Below are 21175 nucleotides of genomic sequence, written 5' to 3'. Positions count from 1 at the left end.
GTCCAAGTCGAGTCAGATTGTCAGCCTCCTCCATCCCAGTGAAACCAGACTCATCCACACCTGCCCACAGTAGATTACCAATGTGACTGAGTGGTGACAACAGCAGCAGGTGTTGTGACAAAAAATGCCCAGGATTCTGCACAGTACCACTCACAGAGGCATGTATTCTAAATAAATGAAAAGAACAGAAATGCAAATTAATATCCAACTACTAACAAACTAGTAGGACCTATTGGAACAACACCAGCAAATACCATTAACACAAATAAAAACCATTGAGCCAACCCTTTATTTTCTACCTTACTCGGGTGGAGTGGTGGCTCTGAGGCTAGGGATCTTCACTGTCACTCGGAAGGTTGCTGGTTCGAATCCCGTAAAAATGCCAAAAGGGTCTCTGCTCTGTTGGGCCCTTGAGCAAGGCCCTTAACCTGCAATTGTTCTGTCCTGGGTATGACGTTAATCTGCATCCATCTCTGCATGCAGGCACTCCAACTTGAGGGTTGGTAGCAGAATTGGCTCTCCAGCCACCATAAAAAAACCTCACACTGTTCCACTCCATATGAACTAGTGTTGTGCTGAGGTATCACCTGTTGCATGGCTGCACTCGGGTCCTAATCTGAATCCTGAGTTGGTTTGTCATGTGGTGGGTACGGCAATGCACTGTATCAGTGTGTGCTCCTAACCCGCCTCTCTGTCTCTTATCCATTTCAGAATAATTGGACCCAGTCTCTATTCCAGTAGCTCTGGTTATAAGGTGAGAACTAACACTGGATAGGGGGCCAGCCTGCTCTCAATTGCAGGCCACACTCACATGTACACTCTTTGCTGAACAGCCCAACCTTCACATAATCAGGATAAGAAAGGAAAAGCTGATAACAAAGAGGAAAGCCCTACTTTGACAAAGGAGAACAAATTTGAGGTACGCTAAAACCATTAAGAGTTTTAAATCCAGGACATGATAGAAAATATAAAGGTGATCCCTGGGAATGGTTGTGTATCACAACACTGACTGGAGTAGCTACAGTATTTTAAGGAAGAAGTAATGAATATGATGCTCTGGAAGGTTAAGAGAGTGAGAGAAGACAGGTTTGGGTAAATGTTGAAACCATGAACAAATGAGGTTTTAGAATTATTACATCTTGCGTGAAGAAGGGGCCCGAGTTGCCTCGAAAGCTTGTGTATTGTAATCTTTTTAGTTAACCAATAAAAGGTGTCATTTTGCTTGGCTTTTTGCTACAGGTGTGAGAAGAAATGAAGAATGTCGAGGTGAAAGCAACCGATGAAGCCTGTGATTGGGTAAAGGGGCCACAAGGAAACATGATGGCAGAATGATGAGGTAGATATAGCAATACATAACTGCAAATTTTCAAAAGAGTAGCTTACAAAAATGTAAAAAAGATGTGGGTGTCTAAAATGTTGAAGCTGGCATAAAAGGAGTGTGATCATCTGAATATACAAAAGCTTCTGGAATGGATAATGGAAGTGGCTAACCTGGGAAAACCTGCCGAGGAGATGATGATGATAATAATAATAACAATAATAGAATAAAAAAATTATATAAAAAAGGAAGAGTATGGATAAAACTTTATATTGTAATGTTATGTTCACGTTTAATTGTATGACCTAAAAAGTATTTTCACTCCCCAGATACTGGGTGTGAAAAGCTAAATGTCAAGAAAATATTTAGTATCAAGCTTATATTATTGTGATGTTTGATACGCATTTTGGTAGACATGAGCAGAAATGTGTATCAAATGGCTGCTGTTTGCAAAAGAGTTATAGCATCATTGGTAGATGATCATAGAGACAGCTTAGTGTTACATTTGGCTAAGATTGTGTTTGACCTCTTCCTGTAGTTGAACCTGGTCATTTGTTACTGTAGTGGTCTGGTGCCACACAGATGATTTCATGGCCTTATGTTTCTTGAAGCATGCTAGAGTAAAATATAACATTTTAATCAAATTATTCCTCTGCTTGCGATGTCTAATCTGAGAGCTCCTGCCAGATGTACTGGAAGGTTTCTTCTCATCCACTATCCTTAGTTTTATTGATCTTCCAACAGATTTTAATAAAATATTCTCAAACTCATTTAATCAAAATCAGGATCAAGTGGTTTGGAGCTTATTCCAGCCATTTTGGTTTAAGGGAAAAAACTGAGAAACTGACACTAGGCGAGCTGCCTATCTGTCCTAGTACCCTATCTTCCAAAGATCTGCACTCAGGCTCACAGGGTATTTTTGGAATCACTAGTCAACACAATATAATGTACACATCTTTGGGATTTGCAAAATAAAGTTGAGTACCCAGAGTAAAATACACAGACACAGAAAGAGTGTTCAAATTCTACACAGGGAAAGATTAAGTGTGGATTTGAAACCCACAATGCTGGATTCAAGAGACTGGGTCACTAATGTCTGTACCAATGTGCCCTCCCAGATATTAGCATTGTTCTGGTGAATGACACTTTTCACCTTTTTCAAGACATCCTCATTCATATAACTGTTCTTTTGTCATGGCTATCATTATTGCTGTGCAGTATGTTAAATTTGGTTTTTAGTTTTATTTTATGGTTATTCTACACTGATACAATTACACAAAAGAGAAGAACATTTATTTCCTCCAGTGTATGGTAGACGTAAAAAATAATGTAGGTTACACAAATGTAGTGTTGTATGCCCAGTCTCTACAATCCACTGTAGCTTGTAACTCCTTCTGGGCTCTCATAGACCTCTTGGTGGCAACCCTCACTACCCTATTTGCATGATCGCTCATTTTTTTTGAAAGGCCTGCTCTAAGCAGATTAATAGTAGTGCCATACTGATCAATTTAACTCGACTGTTTTTCAGTGACTTGGATATTTTCTTCTGTTCATCCCCTGCATTTCAATCACATTTACATTGTGTAAGGTAGACCACCCTACTGACTCACAAAAAGTTGGACCACCAGTGATGACTTAGGTGTTTCATATTAAAGGAGATGAATACACATGTATTCCATTATTTTGTGTTTTATATGTAAAGTTCATTTAGACCACTTTGCACAGTTTTGTTTTTATGTCAACATTAGAGGGGCTTTTTCTGTTGATCAGTGTCCAAAAAAATAAATCCCCTGTGATTCAATTCTGCATAACAATAAAATGTTGTGACAACTTCCATGGATTTAATACTTAATATAGGTACTATCCATCCATCCATCCATTATCCAACCCGCTATATCCTAACACAGGGGTCTGCTGGAGCCAATCCCAGCCAACACAGGGCAAAGGCAAGAACAAATCCCAGGCCACCACAGGGCACACCCACATGCCAAGCACCCACTAGGGACGATTTTAGGATCGCCAATGCACCTAACCTGCATGTCTTTGGACTGTGGGAGGAAACCAGAGCACCCAAAGAAAACCCACACAGACACTGGGAGAACATGCAAACTCCATGCAGGGACCACCCGGGAAGCAAACCTAGGTCTCCTAACTGCGAGGCAGCAGCGCTGCCACTGTGTCACCGTGCCATCCTTATAGGTACTATATACTCAATAATCACTGCACCAGAGAGTAGCAATGTGTTACATGTAGATTCAGTTATGTAAGAATTTAACTATACTCTGCACACGTCACTGTAATGACCCTATAAACCTATAACAGTCACATGACCAGATGCAGGTCCTGACAACAATGGCACATGCAATCATTCAGTACGTGCACATTCAGAATTGCCAAACAAACCCAACACACAGGTGGTATGGGATGAGAAGGAAGCAGCTTTGGAAAAGGAACTAATAAAATAGGTTAGTGAGAATTAAAATCCCTCAACAATCATTAATAAGCACAAACCTAAGAACAAAGTGATTTATACAGAATACACATAGAAGGAACTCTAATTATTTTTTACAGTCCCCTCAAGGAAAAGATGATTACCTTTATTAAATTGTAGCAATTTTAAGCAAACAGAACGGTTTATTTTAATATGAGAGTAAAACAAAAAGTAAAGGCAATTTGAAAATTTTCCATTAACCGTAACGGATAGAAGCTGTTGCAAAACAATACATTTGTGATGACTTATGGGTAGTTTGAAGATGCACGCACAGCACAGTGCTCTGCCATTCATCTAGTTGAAGCCAAGGACAAATGAACATGGAGGCTCCACTGCGGGACTGCACCATTATTGGGCAGAGAGAATGAAACCTGAACCTGAAACCTGCTGAGAAGAGAAATGCTGTCAAAAACAGTCTTACTGTTCAACCTCATGCAGTGGGCACAGTGGGTGCAGTGGTGGAGGTAATGCAACATCTGCAGTTTTAACATCTTTCACATCCCCCTTACCACCCTGTTCTAGTACCATGTGACTATTACACCTGTAGTCCACTTAAAGATGCCAGTGGTGGGCAATGTCGGTCCTGGAGGGCCGGAAGTAGCCCATACCCAATTGCTTACCGTATATACTCACGGATAAGTTCTTCTGCAGATAAGTCAGGGCTTGATTTTATTGTATAATTTCTGGTATTTTATAATGTTTGTCAATAAGTCAAATGCGGAAAACTCACACTGGTGGTAAAAGGGATTCCGATATGCTAACGCCCACCTGACAGAGTAACCACGGAGCACACTGCCTTTTTTTCTAAGTATTGTGCCTACGTGACCACACGGTAATACCTGAACCATTCCTAAGCAACGTTTGCACTGTTTTGTGTTTTTTGTATCTCACCATCATACACCTTTATCGTAAGAGCATCCCTTATGTAAGACGGAGTGTTCGATCAAAAGAAAATATGAAGCTGGTCTTAAATTAAACGTTGTTGAAGTAGTGAAAGAAATTGTTAACTGTGCTGATGCAACAAAATTCGATGCATCTGAGAAACTGATATGAGATTGGAGGAAGCAAGAATATGTAAAAAAAAAAATTAAAAAATTAAGTGTTGCATTTTTGAATGAGCATATAAGTCAGGGTCTGATTTTATGATCGATTTTTCAGGTTTCAAGACCCGACTTATACGTGAGTATATACGGTAATTAGAAATCACAGATCTTATTTAATTTTAGAGCTTCTTAGTTTACAATATTAGGTTTTTATATCATAGATTTCTCCCTTTCCAAGGATATCATCTAAATGTGTTGATGTCTAAAACGGATCATTTTGAGTCTGTCACATTTTTCTCTTTCTCTGTTTTATTAAACCAGATAGCGCATGATAAATCCACAAAGATGTAAATTAACAAGTTAGACAAAGAACTGCTGGCTCCCTTTGTTATTTGCATCTTATTGCTATTAAGCAGCCATTAAAAACACTGAATGCAGGTGTTTAACGCTGAAATAAGCAATTAAGGGTGAGGAACCTTAACAAGCAAGACCACTAAAATGAAGCATCAAAATGTCGCCTGAGCAATACTACGTCCTTCATCATCAAAAATTGATTCCTCATGAAGCAACTGGGTAGAAACAAAAAAACTGCTGGCACTGCGGCCCTCCAGGACTGACATAGCCACTGCTCTACGTGGTCTCAGGTTCACCTCTGATGAGGTTAAGGAAGCTGTGCAGACCTAGAATCTGAAGTTGTTAGTGGAACAATACAAGAAGTGCTTTGACCTACCAGGAGACCATGTGGACAAGTTATATAGCTGTTATGTTCATCAGTTCACAGATATCAATATTAAAGGCCATGTTGCCTTTACTGTTTGACTCTCCCTCGTACAATTCTTCCTCACACATACTGTATATTCAGACTTATGAATTAAATTCCCAGTCCCAAGCTGGTAGTATGAAGACTTTGTACGTTTGCCTTGGTGACTCTACTGGCTCTGTAAGAGTGAGCACCTTATGATGGACATGTGTTCTAACCCGGATGAGCCTTACCATTTTCAAAAGAATATTAAGGGTGCCTACATTGTCACAAGCTGTTATAATAACAAACATCTGCCCATAAACATTTTTGTTTATCATTTTATACCTGTTACTTCCATTTGCATTCTGGGATGCATTTATAAGTATATATAACACAGTTTGTTTCTAAGAATAATAAAACATTAACAAACACAGCACAGAGAATAAACTTAACTGATAAAACAGAGAAATGATGAATAGCTGCCACTCCTTACCTTGTGGTGCCTGTCTTAGTTATAAGCATTGGCTGTTTACTGTCATGCGAGCATTTAGCCGAATGACTTTGATCAGTTTCAGAACAGTTAGGATATTGCAGATCCAAACTAAGTCTGGGAGCCTTTCAGTGAAAAACTTGTGTATATAAAATGTGCTATAGAAGATGTATTGATTCATGTGATTGATAGTTTAGCAAATATTTGCATCAAGGTTATCACAAATATATGACTTCAGGCAATAAATGCACATTTTAACACATTTGACATATTGTCCAGAATTCAAAACGCATATTAATAAACTTTCCAAAGAAACATCACCCTGCTGTCACTTTTCCAGTATGTGACAGATGCAGAAAGGTGAGCGCATATCTAGTGTTCTTTGGGTTGCTCCACTTTTTACAGGGGTGTGCAATTTTACACAGTTGCCGTCATGTAGAACTATAAGCAGAAACCCTGACACAAATAATTGTACTTTAATTAAACAAATCATTTAACACAATGCTGTTCTACTTTGATACATTTTAACTACTTGGCGGATCTTTCATCTCCCCTCCATAGTATTACCACCCACATGGTAGGAGTGACCATGGAATTCCATCTTCTTCAAATGGACAGCCAGTGTGTAATGCAGTGTTCTGAAAGCTTCTTTTGTTTGGGTGCTTGAGGCCACTGTTCATGTTTTTGTGAAGTGGATTGACACACCAAAGGGGCTTCATCCAGTCCTTCAGACCTCCTCCCAAACCCACAGTAGTTTATCTACTGAAGACAAAATGTGATCCATCATCAAGATTTTTCATCCCTGTTAAAAGCTTGCCTTCCATCCTGACACCAACAAAGATAAGCAACAGTAAAGAAGGCAAGAAGAAGTGATCATCAAGGGGGAGCGCATTTGAACTGGTATTTTCCTGGTGAATTAGTTCAGATAAGTGAATATGAAGACGGCTGAGTCATCAGATCATTTGATTTTTGAACCTCCTTTTCTCTTTGTATTGTTATGAGGAGCAGGATGCTATCCAGGTAGCATTAGGTATCAGATAGGAGCTAACCCTGGACACCTTACTCACAAACATCACTCTCTCACTGACGCGTAATTCCAATAAAAACAGTCAGGATTTCATACATGTCAAGTATGAGGTGTAAAACCCACTTGGGGTGACTTTGTATCCACCTTGATGACAGTGGCCAGGAATGTCAACGCCATGATCTTAGAGATGAGGCAGCAGCACTAAGCATTGTGCAACCTGGCATTTTAAAACTTCCCGAGGGAGTGATGCCTGCTTTTTGTTTACCTTATTATTAATTCATCTGTAATTGGTAGTTTTTCTGCATTTTACTCTCCCTTTTAGGGAAAAAATAAATCCGTTTCCTGTTTGCTGGAGCTTGAAATCTCCAAAGATTATAATAGATATTGGCTGACATATGTTAAAGATACAAAATGCAGGCCCTCAATTCACCTGGTTTTAATGTGTCATTTCTGTGCTTTTAATTTATCTCCTCGATTGTCTTGTCAGCACAAAAATCTGACCAGTCCGCCTGGCCTCTTACATCAGAGTTTACATACATTGGGGCAGGGGATCATTCAAATTTTGATTTGTAAAATAAAATAGGTGATCACTCAAAATATCATGAGTAAAAAATCTTATCAATGGAGTAAAGAGGTTACCAAGAATTATAATAAAAACTAACATGCAAGGAAAATGAAGTTTTAGAAAAAAACTATATAAAGTATAGAGGTGTCTAGGTATAACAAAAGCATAAATGAAATTATAAAGTTACAGGCATCTTTATGAATATAATGAAAAATTACACAAAATATAAAAAAATAAATAAAAAATAAGCCTATGAGTAGGTAAGTGATTACAGTCAAAAGTGAAATGATAGTATAACACAAAAGCATAATTGTTTTAAGTAGGTATGTGAGTCAAAATAATACTATAAAAATACAAATAGAAAAAAATGGGAAAACAAAATTACAAGAAAAACAAAACAAAAATAAATGAAAACAAAGATGCAATATCCTATTTAATGAAACATATGAAATAGTCTATACTATTATATATACCAAATAAGACAAACGATGTACTGCATAAATACAAATGAAAAATTTAACAAAATATCAAAGACATGTAACAATAGATATTTATGCATGGGTAAGTATAATTATCAAAAATCAAAACATAACAATAATGAATAAGAGGAAAGGGAAGCATATCATGATTACATTTGTATAAAACTATTTATTAAGCTGCCTTGCAACAAGGAAATTGGGATTCACGTCCTGTGTGAAGTCTGCATGTTCCCGTTATATCTGTGTGGATTTCCTCCCACAGTCCAAAGACTGCCAGGTTAGGTGGATTAGTGTTGCTAAACTTGTCTGTAGAGGTGTGTGTGGGTGTATTCACTGGCACCCTGACCAGGGTTTGTTCATGCCTTGCGCCCGATCTTTGCTTGGATAGGCACCAGCCTCCCAGCAGCCCTGCTCTGGATAAGCAGATTTGAAAGATGGATGGATGAATATATATTAAGATAAACAAATGTCCAATGCAGGTATTAAAAGGCTGACATACTGGAGTGGGTACAATCAAAATACCTTCTGGTAGGACTGACATCTTCCAGCAGAGGCATGAATGAACTGTTACTTATTAAGAGTTTGAGATTGTGAATGATGTTTCTCTCCTGTGAGTTGAGGGCTGGTATTTCAAATGCATTGTTCTGTCCTCTAATAAAGAAGAGGAGGATAAATCAGAATAAGAATGTTTATACAGTAGATGAAGAATGTGACAGATTATGCTGTGTATTATGGGGTCAGCACGGTGGATGATTGGGGTTAGAGAGCCACTTATAAACATCAGCTCATCTGTAATCCTCCAAGTCTCTGTCGATTGTTTTTTACAAGATCAGCTAGTATTTTGTTGGTGATCCTCTGCTTGTTTATCTCTATCAGCAACAAGAGACTCAATTTAAATTTTTGTTGTTTCTAAAATCGGAAGTATTTGACAGAGGGAGCATTTATTTAAGAGAGATGACTGTTTGGATGCAAATTCTGGATTATCCTTAAATAAGGTAGGGTCCTTTTGTAAATGCACTATTTTGAGTGATCAACTATATTGTTTTAAATTAATATTTGAACAGTCTCCTGCCCTATTGTATGTATCTACTTACATGCAGGTCTCCATATACTTTATAAATACATATTGAGCATTTTATTAACCTAGTTTAGGGTTTTTGCTTTTCCTGTTGTACACTTTATTTTAATGAGCAAATGCAGACTTCAGTTTCTGTAGGTTCTCATGTGTACTTGATTTTGAACAACTGGATTTAAAACTTCAGACTCTTTTTCTGTTATTGTATTCATCTTATTATTATTTTTTTTTTGTTTCCAAGACTAAGAAACAAAGTAGTTAGCACTGTTAAACTGTCTCACAGTTTCAAGAAACTGGGTTTGAATCCTAGCTTGTTGCTATCTGAACAAGCTTTTCTCCATGTATTCTGGTTTTCTTTCTGCATCCCAATGATATCCGTGTTACTTTAGCAGGTGGCTTCGTATTATCCATGTGTGAGTGAGCCAGTGTGATTGTGTGCCCTCCTAAAGACTGGCATCTTGTTGCAGAGTTGGTTCCTGTCTTACACTTGGTGCTGTAGTGTATATGCAGTATATTCAAGGCCAGTATATTAGATTAGTAGCTATGAATGTTGCTTCTCAGTTCCATCGGTTTGGCATACCTGTCTGGTCACTTGATGTGTAGCTTGCATGTTTTTTCTGTGTCCATATTGGTTTTCTTCATATAAAGCATGTGTTGCTGTAGGTTCATTGGTGATCCTAAACTGGTCTATGTGAGTAGAGCTTGGTGCATGAAAGGGGGAATATACTGACAGCACATCCATGGCTGGTTCCTGCCTTGGTTCTTATGCTTTTGGGATTTGTTCCAGCTCCCCACAATCTTGGACTGGGATAAGTAGGACCATTTAATGAAAGAAAAAATTGAGTAAGAAGCTGTTAACATTTTCATTTGTCTCTCTCAGGACTTTTTCAGAGGTGCACCATTTTAAATTAGCTTGTCCAAGAGAATTTTTGTGGCAATGCCACCCTTAGTCATTGTCCAAGAATAACCAAACAATAGTTGGTGATCCTCTTTGAGCTTCCCCTGTATCAGGCAGGGCAGATGGTGGCCACATGTAAGCGAATAGTCTTTTGCATCCTTCTCTTCTTCAGCTTACTCTTCAAACGTGGACAGGAGAACATGCCACAGAAATGTTGACGGAAATCTCCCCCAGTTAAAAAGTAAAAAAAAGGATTAATGCAGGTGTTAAGACTACAAATGGCCATCTCCACTGCAAATGCACTGTCGGCATACAGTGGTGGCCCAATAGCTGTTGGATGAGCTGCATGTAGACCGATGGCAACATTCCTGATCAAATGATAGGGCAGGTACAGCACGGCAAAGATGAAGAGGGCTGAGTACATGACCTTGCTCAGTTTAGCCATTCTCTGCAAATGCCAGGGTTGGTGGCACTGCTTCTGCAGTCGCTGCATGCTGGTACTGTAACAATAACAAATAGCAAAGAATGGGCAAAGACAACCAGTGACTGTGCAGGTAAGAGAGAAGGGTAGGGTCTCCTTAGTGCTGCTGAAAAAAACGTAGAGGGAGCATATTGTCTTGTTGTCAGGGCAGGTCTGAATAACAGCCATCTGGGCAATGGGCACACTGAACACAAAATTAATTGTCCACACAGCAAGGCAGACCATCACAGACTGGCGCTTGGTCAGCAGAGAGAAGGAATTAATAGGGTGAGCAATGGCAAGGTAACGGTCGACACTGACACATGTGATAAAGTAGATGCTGCAGTAGAAGCAAGTGTGGTAAAGGGTGCGGTTAATTTTGCACAACCATTCGCCAAAAGGCCAAAAAAGCTGACCTAAGTGGTATTGGATGAGGAAGGGCAAGTTGAGCAGCCAGGTGACGTCAGCCAAAGCCAGATTACAGAGAAAAAATGTGCTTCTAGTCCACGACTTGATGCAGGTGAAGAAGACCCACAGTGACAGGAGATTCAGGAACAGGCCTATCACCAACACAAAGACAAAGACGCCAGGAATGAAGGACGTCTGGATCCAGAAGAGAGCTGCTCTTGTTGTGGTGTGGAGGTCACACAAATCCATTTCTGGCAGCTGCATAGAGGAATATTACAAACATAAGAGTTCATAGTTGACATATATATCACAAAATTCATCTCCTACTTTATTAAATATAACTTGAATGTGCTATAATATGTGATAAAGGCCTTCTGTATCCATGACTCCAGTTCAGTCTTCATTTCCATACCAGACAGTCCAAAGACATGCAGGTTAGGTGAATTGGCGATCCTAAATTGTCTCTAGTGTGTGCTTGGTGTGTGTGCCCTACGATGGCTGGCGCCCTGCCCAGGGCTTGTTTCCTGCCTTGTGCCCTGTGTTGGCTGGGATTGGCTCCAGCAGACCCCCGTGACCCTGTAGTTAGGATATAGCGGGTTGGATAATGGATGGATGCATTCTCTATTTTCTTGGATCTGGTCACATTCAGAACATTCCATAGAATATGTACAGTGTGAGGATTAGGTTCAAAGCACTGGGAAAATAAGGCACTTTGATATTCTCAGACAGACAGACAGACAGATAGATAGATAGATAGATAGATAGATAGATAGATAGATAGAACTATCTATATATCTAACGAATGAACGAATGAACAAAAGAACTTTATTTGTCACCACCAGGAAATCTGTCTTTTTACAGAAGCTCTGTATGACTAATGACTTTGAATATATGCTACATATTGTACATGCATACATCCTCAAACCTGCTTAATTTAATACAGTGGCTATCAGAGCCTCACTGGGAAGAAGACAGGAAACAATTCTGGACAAGACATCAGACACCCCATAGCGCAAGACAAAATGTTGACGAGAGGAGCTGGTTCAGCTCATATCCAATATAACAAGTTGAACTACTTTACAACACCTTTGTCTCTTCTTAAACAAGTGAATATGAAAACACATTAATTTATCAATTGGCTTTTCATATAAAGTGACAGTTATTTCCATGCATTAATTTTCTGAATCTCTTTTTACTATCTTATGGTTGTATAAAACCAGAGTATTAGACAGAATCCAGTTCAGAATGGGAATCACAGAACACACTTAGACATACATCCACATGCACTCATCGGAGTCACCCATCATCCTGGCAGATTACAGCTCATTTTTTTTTACTGTGTCCTGTACACCTAGCAGTATTACTAGTAGTGCCAATACTATTAATCAAATAGTACAGACTGCGTGGAGACATAACAGGCCTTCTATGTATTAATTAATTAAAAGGCAACAAGTGCAGTACATTCACTAATCAACAACTCTTTCTTAAACATTTTATGAAAAAATGAAAGTACACTACACATTAGTAGTGGCTAAAGTGACTCCCCAGTCACCATGTGAAATCACTTTGAGTAGTGAGAAAAGCACCATATAAATGGAATTACATATAATTATTACAAAATAACTAAGCTGCTATTGCAGCCCGAGTTGGTCCAGAGGGGACCCTTATGAACCAAATAGTCTTCTCTCAGAGGTGTTGAATCAGAGATTGTTTGCTTTACTCATGCTGACAGATGGCCTCCCTCCAGCGTACAACCTTGTATTGTAATAGGTGAGATAGCCATCTGTTTACAGTCTTGTTCTGCAACATCCAGGAGAACATTACAAATAATCCATTAGCAATCCATCCAGCAGTGATATTCCTCCTGAAGTATAAAGGTGTGCTTACCTGTCCCTGTGTCTGGCCCATGTGTCAACCAGAGCTCAGATGTGTCAGTGTGTCAGCAGACAGCTGGCTCTTCAGGCCACGGCAAAGGTTGAGTATGTTTGCAGACAGCTCATGCAAGCAAGTTCTTCTGAAATAAAAAATAATAATTATGTGACATTACAAAGCGACATCTAGCCACCATTTTTCTGAAACAGATGTTCCACTACATTAAACCTGAGCGTATGAACAGAACTTAACACCTTAACAGTGTCATCTTCAGACAGAGGAGTAGCTTCAGTGACATACTTTTGTCACTGTCCTGCTCCACTGACAGACTGAGGAGATCGTTCCTCCCCCACACTATGCGACTCTTCAATTCCACCCACGGGAGTAAATGCGAACATTAATTTTATTTTAATTCTTTTCATTTTTATTACTATTTAATTTAATATTGTTTCTTTGTATCAGTATACTGCTGCTGGATTATGTGAATTTCCCCTTGGGATTAATAAAGTATCTATCTATCTATCTATCTATCTATCTATCTATCTATCTATCTATCTATCTATCTATCTATCTATCTAATTCTGAATGGAATACCAGTCTATTGTGGGCCACTTTCACCCTCACTCACCAGTGGGTCTAACGCACACATTATTAGGATGTAAGAGGAGACTAGAACATCCAAAGGAAACCCACGCTTACATGGGGTTGAACTTCACAAAGTCTTTAATCAGCCCTGACAATGGAACACAGGTCCTTGGAGCTGTGAGGCACCACCAACACACTGTGTTATATCATATCAAAACTAATACGAAGAAAAAATTGCCAGTTCATGCACAAACATTTAGAAATACAGCTCACATCAGTGTTGCTCTACCACCTACCTGATGTCAAATTTCCTCTCTTCCGCTGCTACTCCTTGATACCAAATTCAAAATAAACTGAGCCCAGCACTGTTGAAATGATGGCACCTGATCTCTCCTTCACTTTACCTTCTCTAAGCTCCCAGCATCTTGCAGACGACCCCTAATCCGGTTGAACTGTAGACACTAGGCAGCCTTTGGTCATCATGTCTGGTTTGGTGGTTTAAGAAGAAGAAATAAAAAGAAAAATATAACTTGCCCAGAAATTCAAAAAGATAAGCTCATTCTCTTTATTCCTCTTCCATGAGAATTTCCCTCAGGAAAAAGAACAACATGCAAAGCAACATCCCACCCGACCTGAACACTGGTGTTCTGCTGAAATGCTTGGCGTACTTAATATTTTTTCTTACATGAACAGCTGGGGGAGATAAACAATACTGAAGCACTAATGGAAATCTAATGGGCAATTTTCCTGTCACACATCTTTGTTGCCAGACATTTGTTGGACCAAGTGTGTTTGATGTGTGGTGACTCCTGGAAACACACAGTTTTGCAAACATAAATAGAGAAAAACAACAAAAAAGAGAGATCAAGATAGAGCTTTGAACTCCAGCTTGGAGAGATAAGCCGGGAACGCTTTCAGTGAGGTGTGTGTCAACACTGGCAGTCAGAGGGACCCTTGTGTTTGGACATGAACCCATTTAAAGGGCCAGGCAAGAGGATGGTGCAGCCTCCCTTTCTTTGTTTGTCATAATTAAGAAGTCAAAGGTATTTGTGTTAATTGATTAAGAGCAAAACGTGAGGAACCATAATCATACTGAAATTAAACCAAGTAGAGCAGGTGGTTGAATTTCACCAGCTACTTTTCACATGTTGTCCTCTGTCCACTTGGAGGCTTGATCATGTACATAATGAGATTCTGACCCCATTCTTTGAATGATGCTGTTGTTACTGTAACAGAAGTGATGGATATGATGTACATACTCTTATTTTAGTTACCTTTTAAGAAGGATAATGCTAAGATTTTTGCATTGAAGAACTTTTTTTGTCAGTTTACAGGTGCCGGTCATAAAATTAGAATATCATGACAAAGTTGATTTATTTCAGTAATAAACTAATGAAAGTCCCAAATTCAGTATCTCGGAAAATTAGAATATCAGTTAAGACCAATACTAAAAAAGGATTTTTAGAAATGTTGGCCAACTGAGAGGTATGAACATGAAAAGTATGAGCATGTACAGCACTCAATATTTAGTTGGGGCTCCTTTGGCCTGGATTACTGCAGCAATGCGGCGTGACATGGAGTCGATCAGTCTGTGGCACTGCTCAGGTGTTATGAGAGCCTATGTTGCTCAGATAGTGGCCTTCAGCTCTTCTGAATTGTTGGGTCTGGCGTATTGCATCTTCCTCTTCACAATACCCAATAGATTTTCTATGGGGTTAAGGTCAGGCGAGTTTGCTGGCCAATCAAGAACAGGGATACCATGGTCCTTAAACCAGGTACTGGTAGTTTTGGCACTTTGTGCAGGTGCCAGGTCCTGTTGGAAAATGAAATCTGCATCTCCATAAAGTTCGTCAGCAGCAGGAAGCATGAAGTGCTCTAAAACTTCCTGGTAGATGGCTGCATTGACCTTGGACCTCAGAAAACACAATGGACCAACACCAGCAGATGACATGGCACCCCAAACCATCATTGACTGTGAAAACTTTACACTGGACCTCAAGCCACATGGATTCTGTGCCTCTCCTCTCTTCCTCCAGACTCTGGGACCTTGATTTCCAAAGGAAATGCAAAATTTACTTTCATCAGAGAACATAACTTTGGACCACTCAGCAGCAGTTTTGTCTTTAGCCCAGGCGAGATGCTTCTGACGCTGTCTCTTGTTCAAGAGTGGCTTGACACAAGGAATGCGACAGCTGAAACCCATGTCTTGCATACGTCTGTGCGTGGTGGTTCTTGAAGCACTGACTCCAGCTGCTGTCCACTCTTTGTGAATCTCCCCCACAGTTTAGAATGGGTTTTATTTCACAATCCTCTCAAGGGTGCGGTTATCCCTATTGCTTGTACACTTTTTTCTACCACATCTTGTCCTTCCTTTTGCCTCTCTATTAATGTGCTTGGGCACAGAGCTCTGTGAACAGCCAGCCTCTTTAGCAATGACCTTTTGTGTCTTGCCCTCCTTGTGCAAGGTGTCAATGGTCGTCCTTTGGACAACTGTCAAGTCAGCAGTCTTCCCCATGATTGTGTAACCTACAGAACTAGACTGAGAGACCATTTAAAGGCTTTTGCAGGTTTTTTGAGTTAATTAGGTGATTAGAGTGTGGCACCAGGTGTCTTCAATATTGAACCTTTTCACAATATTCTAATTAATACTGAATTTGGGACTTTGATTAGTTGTCAGTTATGATCATCAAAATTAACAGAAATAAACATTTGAAATACATCAGTCTGTGTGTAATGAATGAATCTAATATACAAGTTTCACTTTTTGAATGGAATTACTGAAATAAATCAACTTTGTCATGATATTCTAATTTTATGACGACACCTGTATATTGGCTAGCTGTTGTCACATGATTCACTCCCTGCTACAGAATGCTCTAAATGACATGCTCTACTTTTTAGCCTACTTGTAGCTTAATAGTTTGACACAACATGGTCTTGTTTGGTACTGCTTGAAGCAAGCTTTTAGGGACCAGTCAGATTCTTTTGCCCATTATGATGAGGGGCTTATTTTCAAGAGCCATTCTCTTGGAACTGCTGTGTTATGCTTGGTACTGAAAGACAGACTGCCTTAAACCAGGTTATAGCAGTTAATTTCCAAGTTTTAACAATGGTTGGTTTTCTGGCACAGGAAACTTCCTGGCTGGCAGACAAAGAATATCTCAGCCAAGTTTAATCTCAATTGTGCCTGAAGCCATAAATGACAGAATAGATACTACATTTAGTTTCCATATGGTTTGGCTGTACATCTCTCTATTATAATAAAAAAAATCCTGGGACAAAACAAAACTTTTTAGCCTGGGTCGAGACGTGACTTTTTCAGAGAGATGCTTTCATGTCCCGCGAGACAAGACTTTGTGCCAAGAGATTTAACCATGCCCGGTGCTGGAAATAAAAGATAAAGAGTAGATGACAAAGTAGAACGTCGTAAAGAGGTTCAAAAACGTTAATTGTGATACACATGCAGAGCAGGTTGGAGATAATGAAAGTACTAAAATTCGAAAGTCTCAAAAAAATGATAGTAAAGATCGCATTAGCGCAAACAAATGGAAATTATTACTTGGTGAAATAACGTAACAGTGAAAAGAGATCAAATACATTGTTCGGATTTAAACTTTAAGTCGGAGACTTGTAGATCTTCTAATTCGTGTTGCCATCAGGGAAAAGTTGTGTTTCTTCCCAATGAAGAGGTGTATCCGCGAGAATTAAAAGATTTGTTGTTTGGTGAAAGTGAAATCCATATACGCGAGCGGCAGAGATGTGAAGTGGCTGACATGTAGTGCAGGCCGGAGGGGTTGGTGAGCAGGTTTTGTGAGGCAGGAACAATCTCTGAACAGGGCACCAGATCATCACTAGCGATGCACCACCATGTCCTCACATGTTTAATTATTAAAAGTATGGATTATTTAAATTAAGTTGAACTTTTATCTGTATAATATAATAAACATATTTTGCTGCATTTCATCTTAAAAATGATATCGTCATCATATGTAAATATGTGCTTTATAAAGTGGCTCAGGTTATGCAATATTATAACTGTATCTCAAGTTTACAGTGAGGTGATTGTACTAATAAGTACAAACAGTTCTACAAGGAGCACTTGATGGACTGATGGAGTATGTTTATAATTCTTGGGATGAAACTGTTTCTGAACCGCGAGGTCCGTACAGGAAAGGCTTTGAAGCGCATGCCGTGTGAGAGCAGTTCAATAGACAGCATGGCTGAGGCAGCGTGTGCTTGATGCTGTATACCGATAATTCTCTTTCCGATCAGCTGCTGTAGAGCTGTGATTCCACACTCAGATACAGTGTGATAAATACTCCGAGTGGTGGAATGAGAGTAATATGGAAAAAGATGATCCGCTGTGGCAACCCCTAACAGGAGCAGCTGAAAGAAGAAGAAGAAGGTGCAGTGAGAGTAACAACGCTAAAGCAGCTGTGGTATTTAGAATAGTTTGGCCATTCCGTGGACCATAATATTGTTACTGGTTAATTACAATCACATGCATTAAACTAATAAACATTCATCCATCCATTATCCAACCCGCTATATCCTAACTACAGGGTCACAGGGGTCTGCTGGAGCCAACACAGGGCGCAAGGCAGGAAACAAACTCTGGGCAGAGCGCCACACCAAGCACCCAATAGGGACAATTTAGAATCACCAATGCACCTAACCTGCATGTCTTTGGACTGTGGGAGGAAACCAGAGCACCCGGAGGAAACCCACGCAGACACGGGGAGAACATGCAAACTCCACGCAGAGAGGGCCCAGGAAGCGAACCCGGGTGATCTAACTGTGAGGCAGCAGCACTACCCACTGCGCCACCATGCTGCCCAGCTAATGAACAATATGTGGTTAATTTCAGTGTACTGTATTTATAAAGCCGCATCAGGGACGTGGATCTGAAAAAGAAAAGGTAACCACACAGGAACAGTAGCACTGCTTTGACGCTGGGTGACACTGGTCTGCAAAACTGAACACAGAACTTGCGTACAACAGGGCATGAGCTATCGTGGAAATGTGTGTGGCTTTACGCCAAGTTTAGGTTTTATACATCGCGATTTAAATGTGGAAACGTTCTTATGGAACATTTTTGTGCGTACGCACTGTTTATACATGAGGCCCCTGGTCCTTCCAGTGTGGGGGTGTCCTGGCCACACAGCACAAATGTACCCAAGTATTATTAGCTACACAAAGTGGTAAAATGTATGTACATAGTAAGCAAAACACAAAGAGTATTAATCCAGAAAATACACAGAGAAGAGACTTCCAGATACATAAAATGAAAAGGTATATTTTATGATTCTTATCATTACTTTATTGGGATTTACAGTATATTTCCATAATTTTATAATAAACTGAACCATGAATATATATATATATATATATATATATATATATATATATATATATATATATATATATATATACCATGTCTTTGAAGCACATATTTGGCCATATTGTTACATTTGTAGACTCTTTAATTATAACAGTACTGATGGTTTATAGAAATCTATACAAAGTAAACTTTCAATTTAAATGATTAAATACAAATTTATAAATAACAAGCAGCAATAAAAAATTAGAAAATTATCAACTCATGATTATTTCAGCTTCTTCACTTTAAATACACAAAGTTTCTTCTTCATAAGGCATTGACAGGTTATGATTTGACTGGCAGCACACATTTGGCTCCCTTAAAAGATGGCACTGCCCTTGGGTTGTGAGTCTTCTAAGCCGGAGAAAGTGTCTCTCACTTTGCCATTGGGCATCTGGTATTACAACAGAGCTGTACAATGAACACCACAAATGTTTATGGGTTCAAGACAAAAGCACTGAAGGTCTCCATATGTAACACATGAATGCATAGTCCTAAACAAGGCATACTCTTTTTCAGCATGACAAAATAAGATCTGCAGTTGTATAGGGAGAAAGAAACTACCCAGGAACGCAGGAAAAAGAAATGAATCTCACAATCCATTCAAAGCAGAATAGACACTAGATGGTGCCTACTAGATGCAAAGGGGAGCTTAAGGAGTTAAATAAATAAATAAATAAGTAGCCAAGAAAGGAATGGCATCCTAGTAACTGAAGGAGGGATGCCGAGGTCAAAATACCTGGGAAGGGAAAAGTTGTGCCATTAAGGACAGCTGAGGACTGCGGTATGAGCTTCTAACTCAAAGACTTTGGGAACTCTACAATAAAAAGAGATATTGTCTCAACAGTCATGGCACAACTTTTTTGGGCAGTTTGTATGATTGCAATATGAAACTAGTGCTGCTGCAGTTGAAATTTAACTTTACCCTTTTAAATATATTTGTTATCGATACAATAAAAAGCAACCTATGGTTATGTGTATTTCTCCAGCAGTTACTTAGTTGTCACAGTCACTTTAAGATGATCCGTGAACTAAAAGTAGCTTGTGAGCTGGGATATATATGACCTTGTGTTACCTGAGGATAATGACTTTGAGGTGGGACGTAACAGCTCGAGATTCTTGCTAAGAGGAAGACTTTGGGCAAGTAAGTTATTTTTTTTCCCCATTTGATTCATGGTCCGAGAAGCCCTACATTAAGGCCCTATTAGGACAGACCAGAAGTGTTTCCTTTCTCCTATTGTTAATCCTTCCACTCATTTATATTTTAAAGCCCTTATTTTTGTGATCTGGCGTACAGAACCGTGGGTAGCAGCATTAAGTGTTTCTGTCCTAGTAGTCATCCTGCCATTTATATGACCTGCATGTTTTAGAATTTTTTATTTTGACATACTTCATTAAAATCCCCGAGAAATTTCTTTTCACATAACCGTTGGGGCACAGAGTGCAGGGTCAGCCATTATACAGCCCCGTGGAGCAATTTCCAGGTTAAGGGCCCAACGATGTGTTCAGTATATTGAGGTGCCAAAGCCTATTCTAACAACAAGAAAAAAAAATACAAACACAAAATTGAAGACACAAACATAATGCATAGACTAATATATACTGTACATACAGGCAAAATCAGATACTGTATGTTTAGCGAAAAAGTATACATGCATAATACAGTTATAGATGATGGGCTTCACCCATATATACTCCGGTACAGTCACATATGCATAACAGCACAAACACAGTAAAGTATTCCATCAAACATGTGCAATATACAGTATATGCACAAGCATATGCCTCAATGTTTGTATACTGTGACGGGATGCCAACAATACCCATTTCTAGGCTATATTATTGACCAATCAGCACATTAGTTTTACAGTTTACAGGCCTTCAAAGTGTTTCAAATGCTTCCTGATATTTTTGTTTTATTTTAAATCTAGCACGGCTCCTCTGGGAATGATTTTTGGTGAACTGAGATCCATGGACCTCCACGAGTGCATAAAATACAGCCCCCTCCACCACCACCACATTTAGAGATCAGAAAGTGCCATCCCTGGAGGGAGAACACATTTGCCTTCAACACTTTTTATAAAGTTTCCAATATGGTGATCGTAATTAGTCCGGAGAGGGTAGTGTAAAGAGAGTACAAAGTGCAGAAGTATTTGGTGATGTAGGGCTATTTGCTTTTCTCAGTATAGGCACATATATCAAACATTTTATTATAAATAAAGAAATTCATAGTACACCCAGATGTGCACACACCCACACATGCACGCACAAAGCAGTAGGCACTGTAGGGCAATGACAACCTGGCATCAAATACAATGACAAGGGCACTTGTGTTTTTTGAC

The 21175-nt window shown here is 39.3% G+C and overlaps 1 protein-coding gene across 1 annotated transcript; it reads right to left on the bottom strand.

Moving 5' to 3' along the window:
- Positions 1-10237: 10237 nt before the first annotated feature.
- LOC120526297 (succinate receptor 1-like) lies at positions 10238-11245 on the bottom strand. Its single transcript, XM_039749459.1, has one exon. It carries the CDS (start codon positions 11243-11245, stop codon positions 10238-10240), a length of 1008 nt encoding a protein of 335 aa, XP_039605393.1.
- Positions 11246-21175: the final 9930 nt, after the last annotated feature.

Source organism: Polypterus senegalus, chromosome 1 (genome assembly GCF_016835505.1).
Source record: "Polypterus senegalus isolate Bchr_013 chromosome 1, ASM1683550v1, whole genome shotgun sequence".
In the NCBI taxonomy this organism is placed as follows: Eukaryota; Metazoa; Chordata; class Cladistia; order Polypteriformes; family Polypteridae; genus Polypterus; species Polypterus senegalus.
This window is presented reverse-complemented; position numbering and strand designations above follow the sequence as displayed.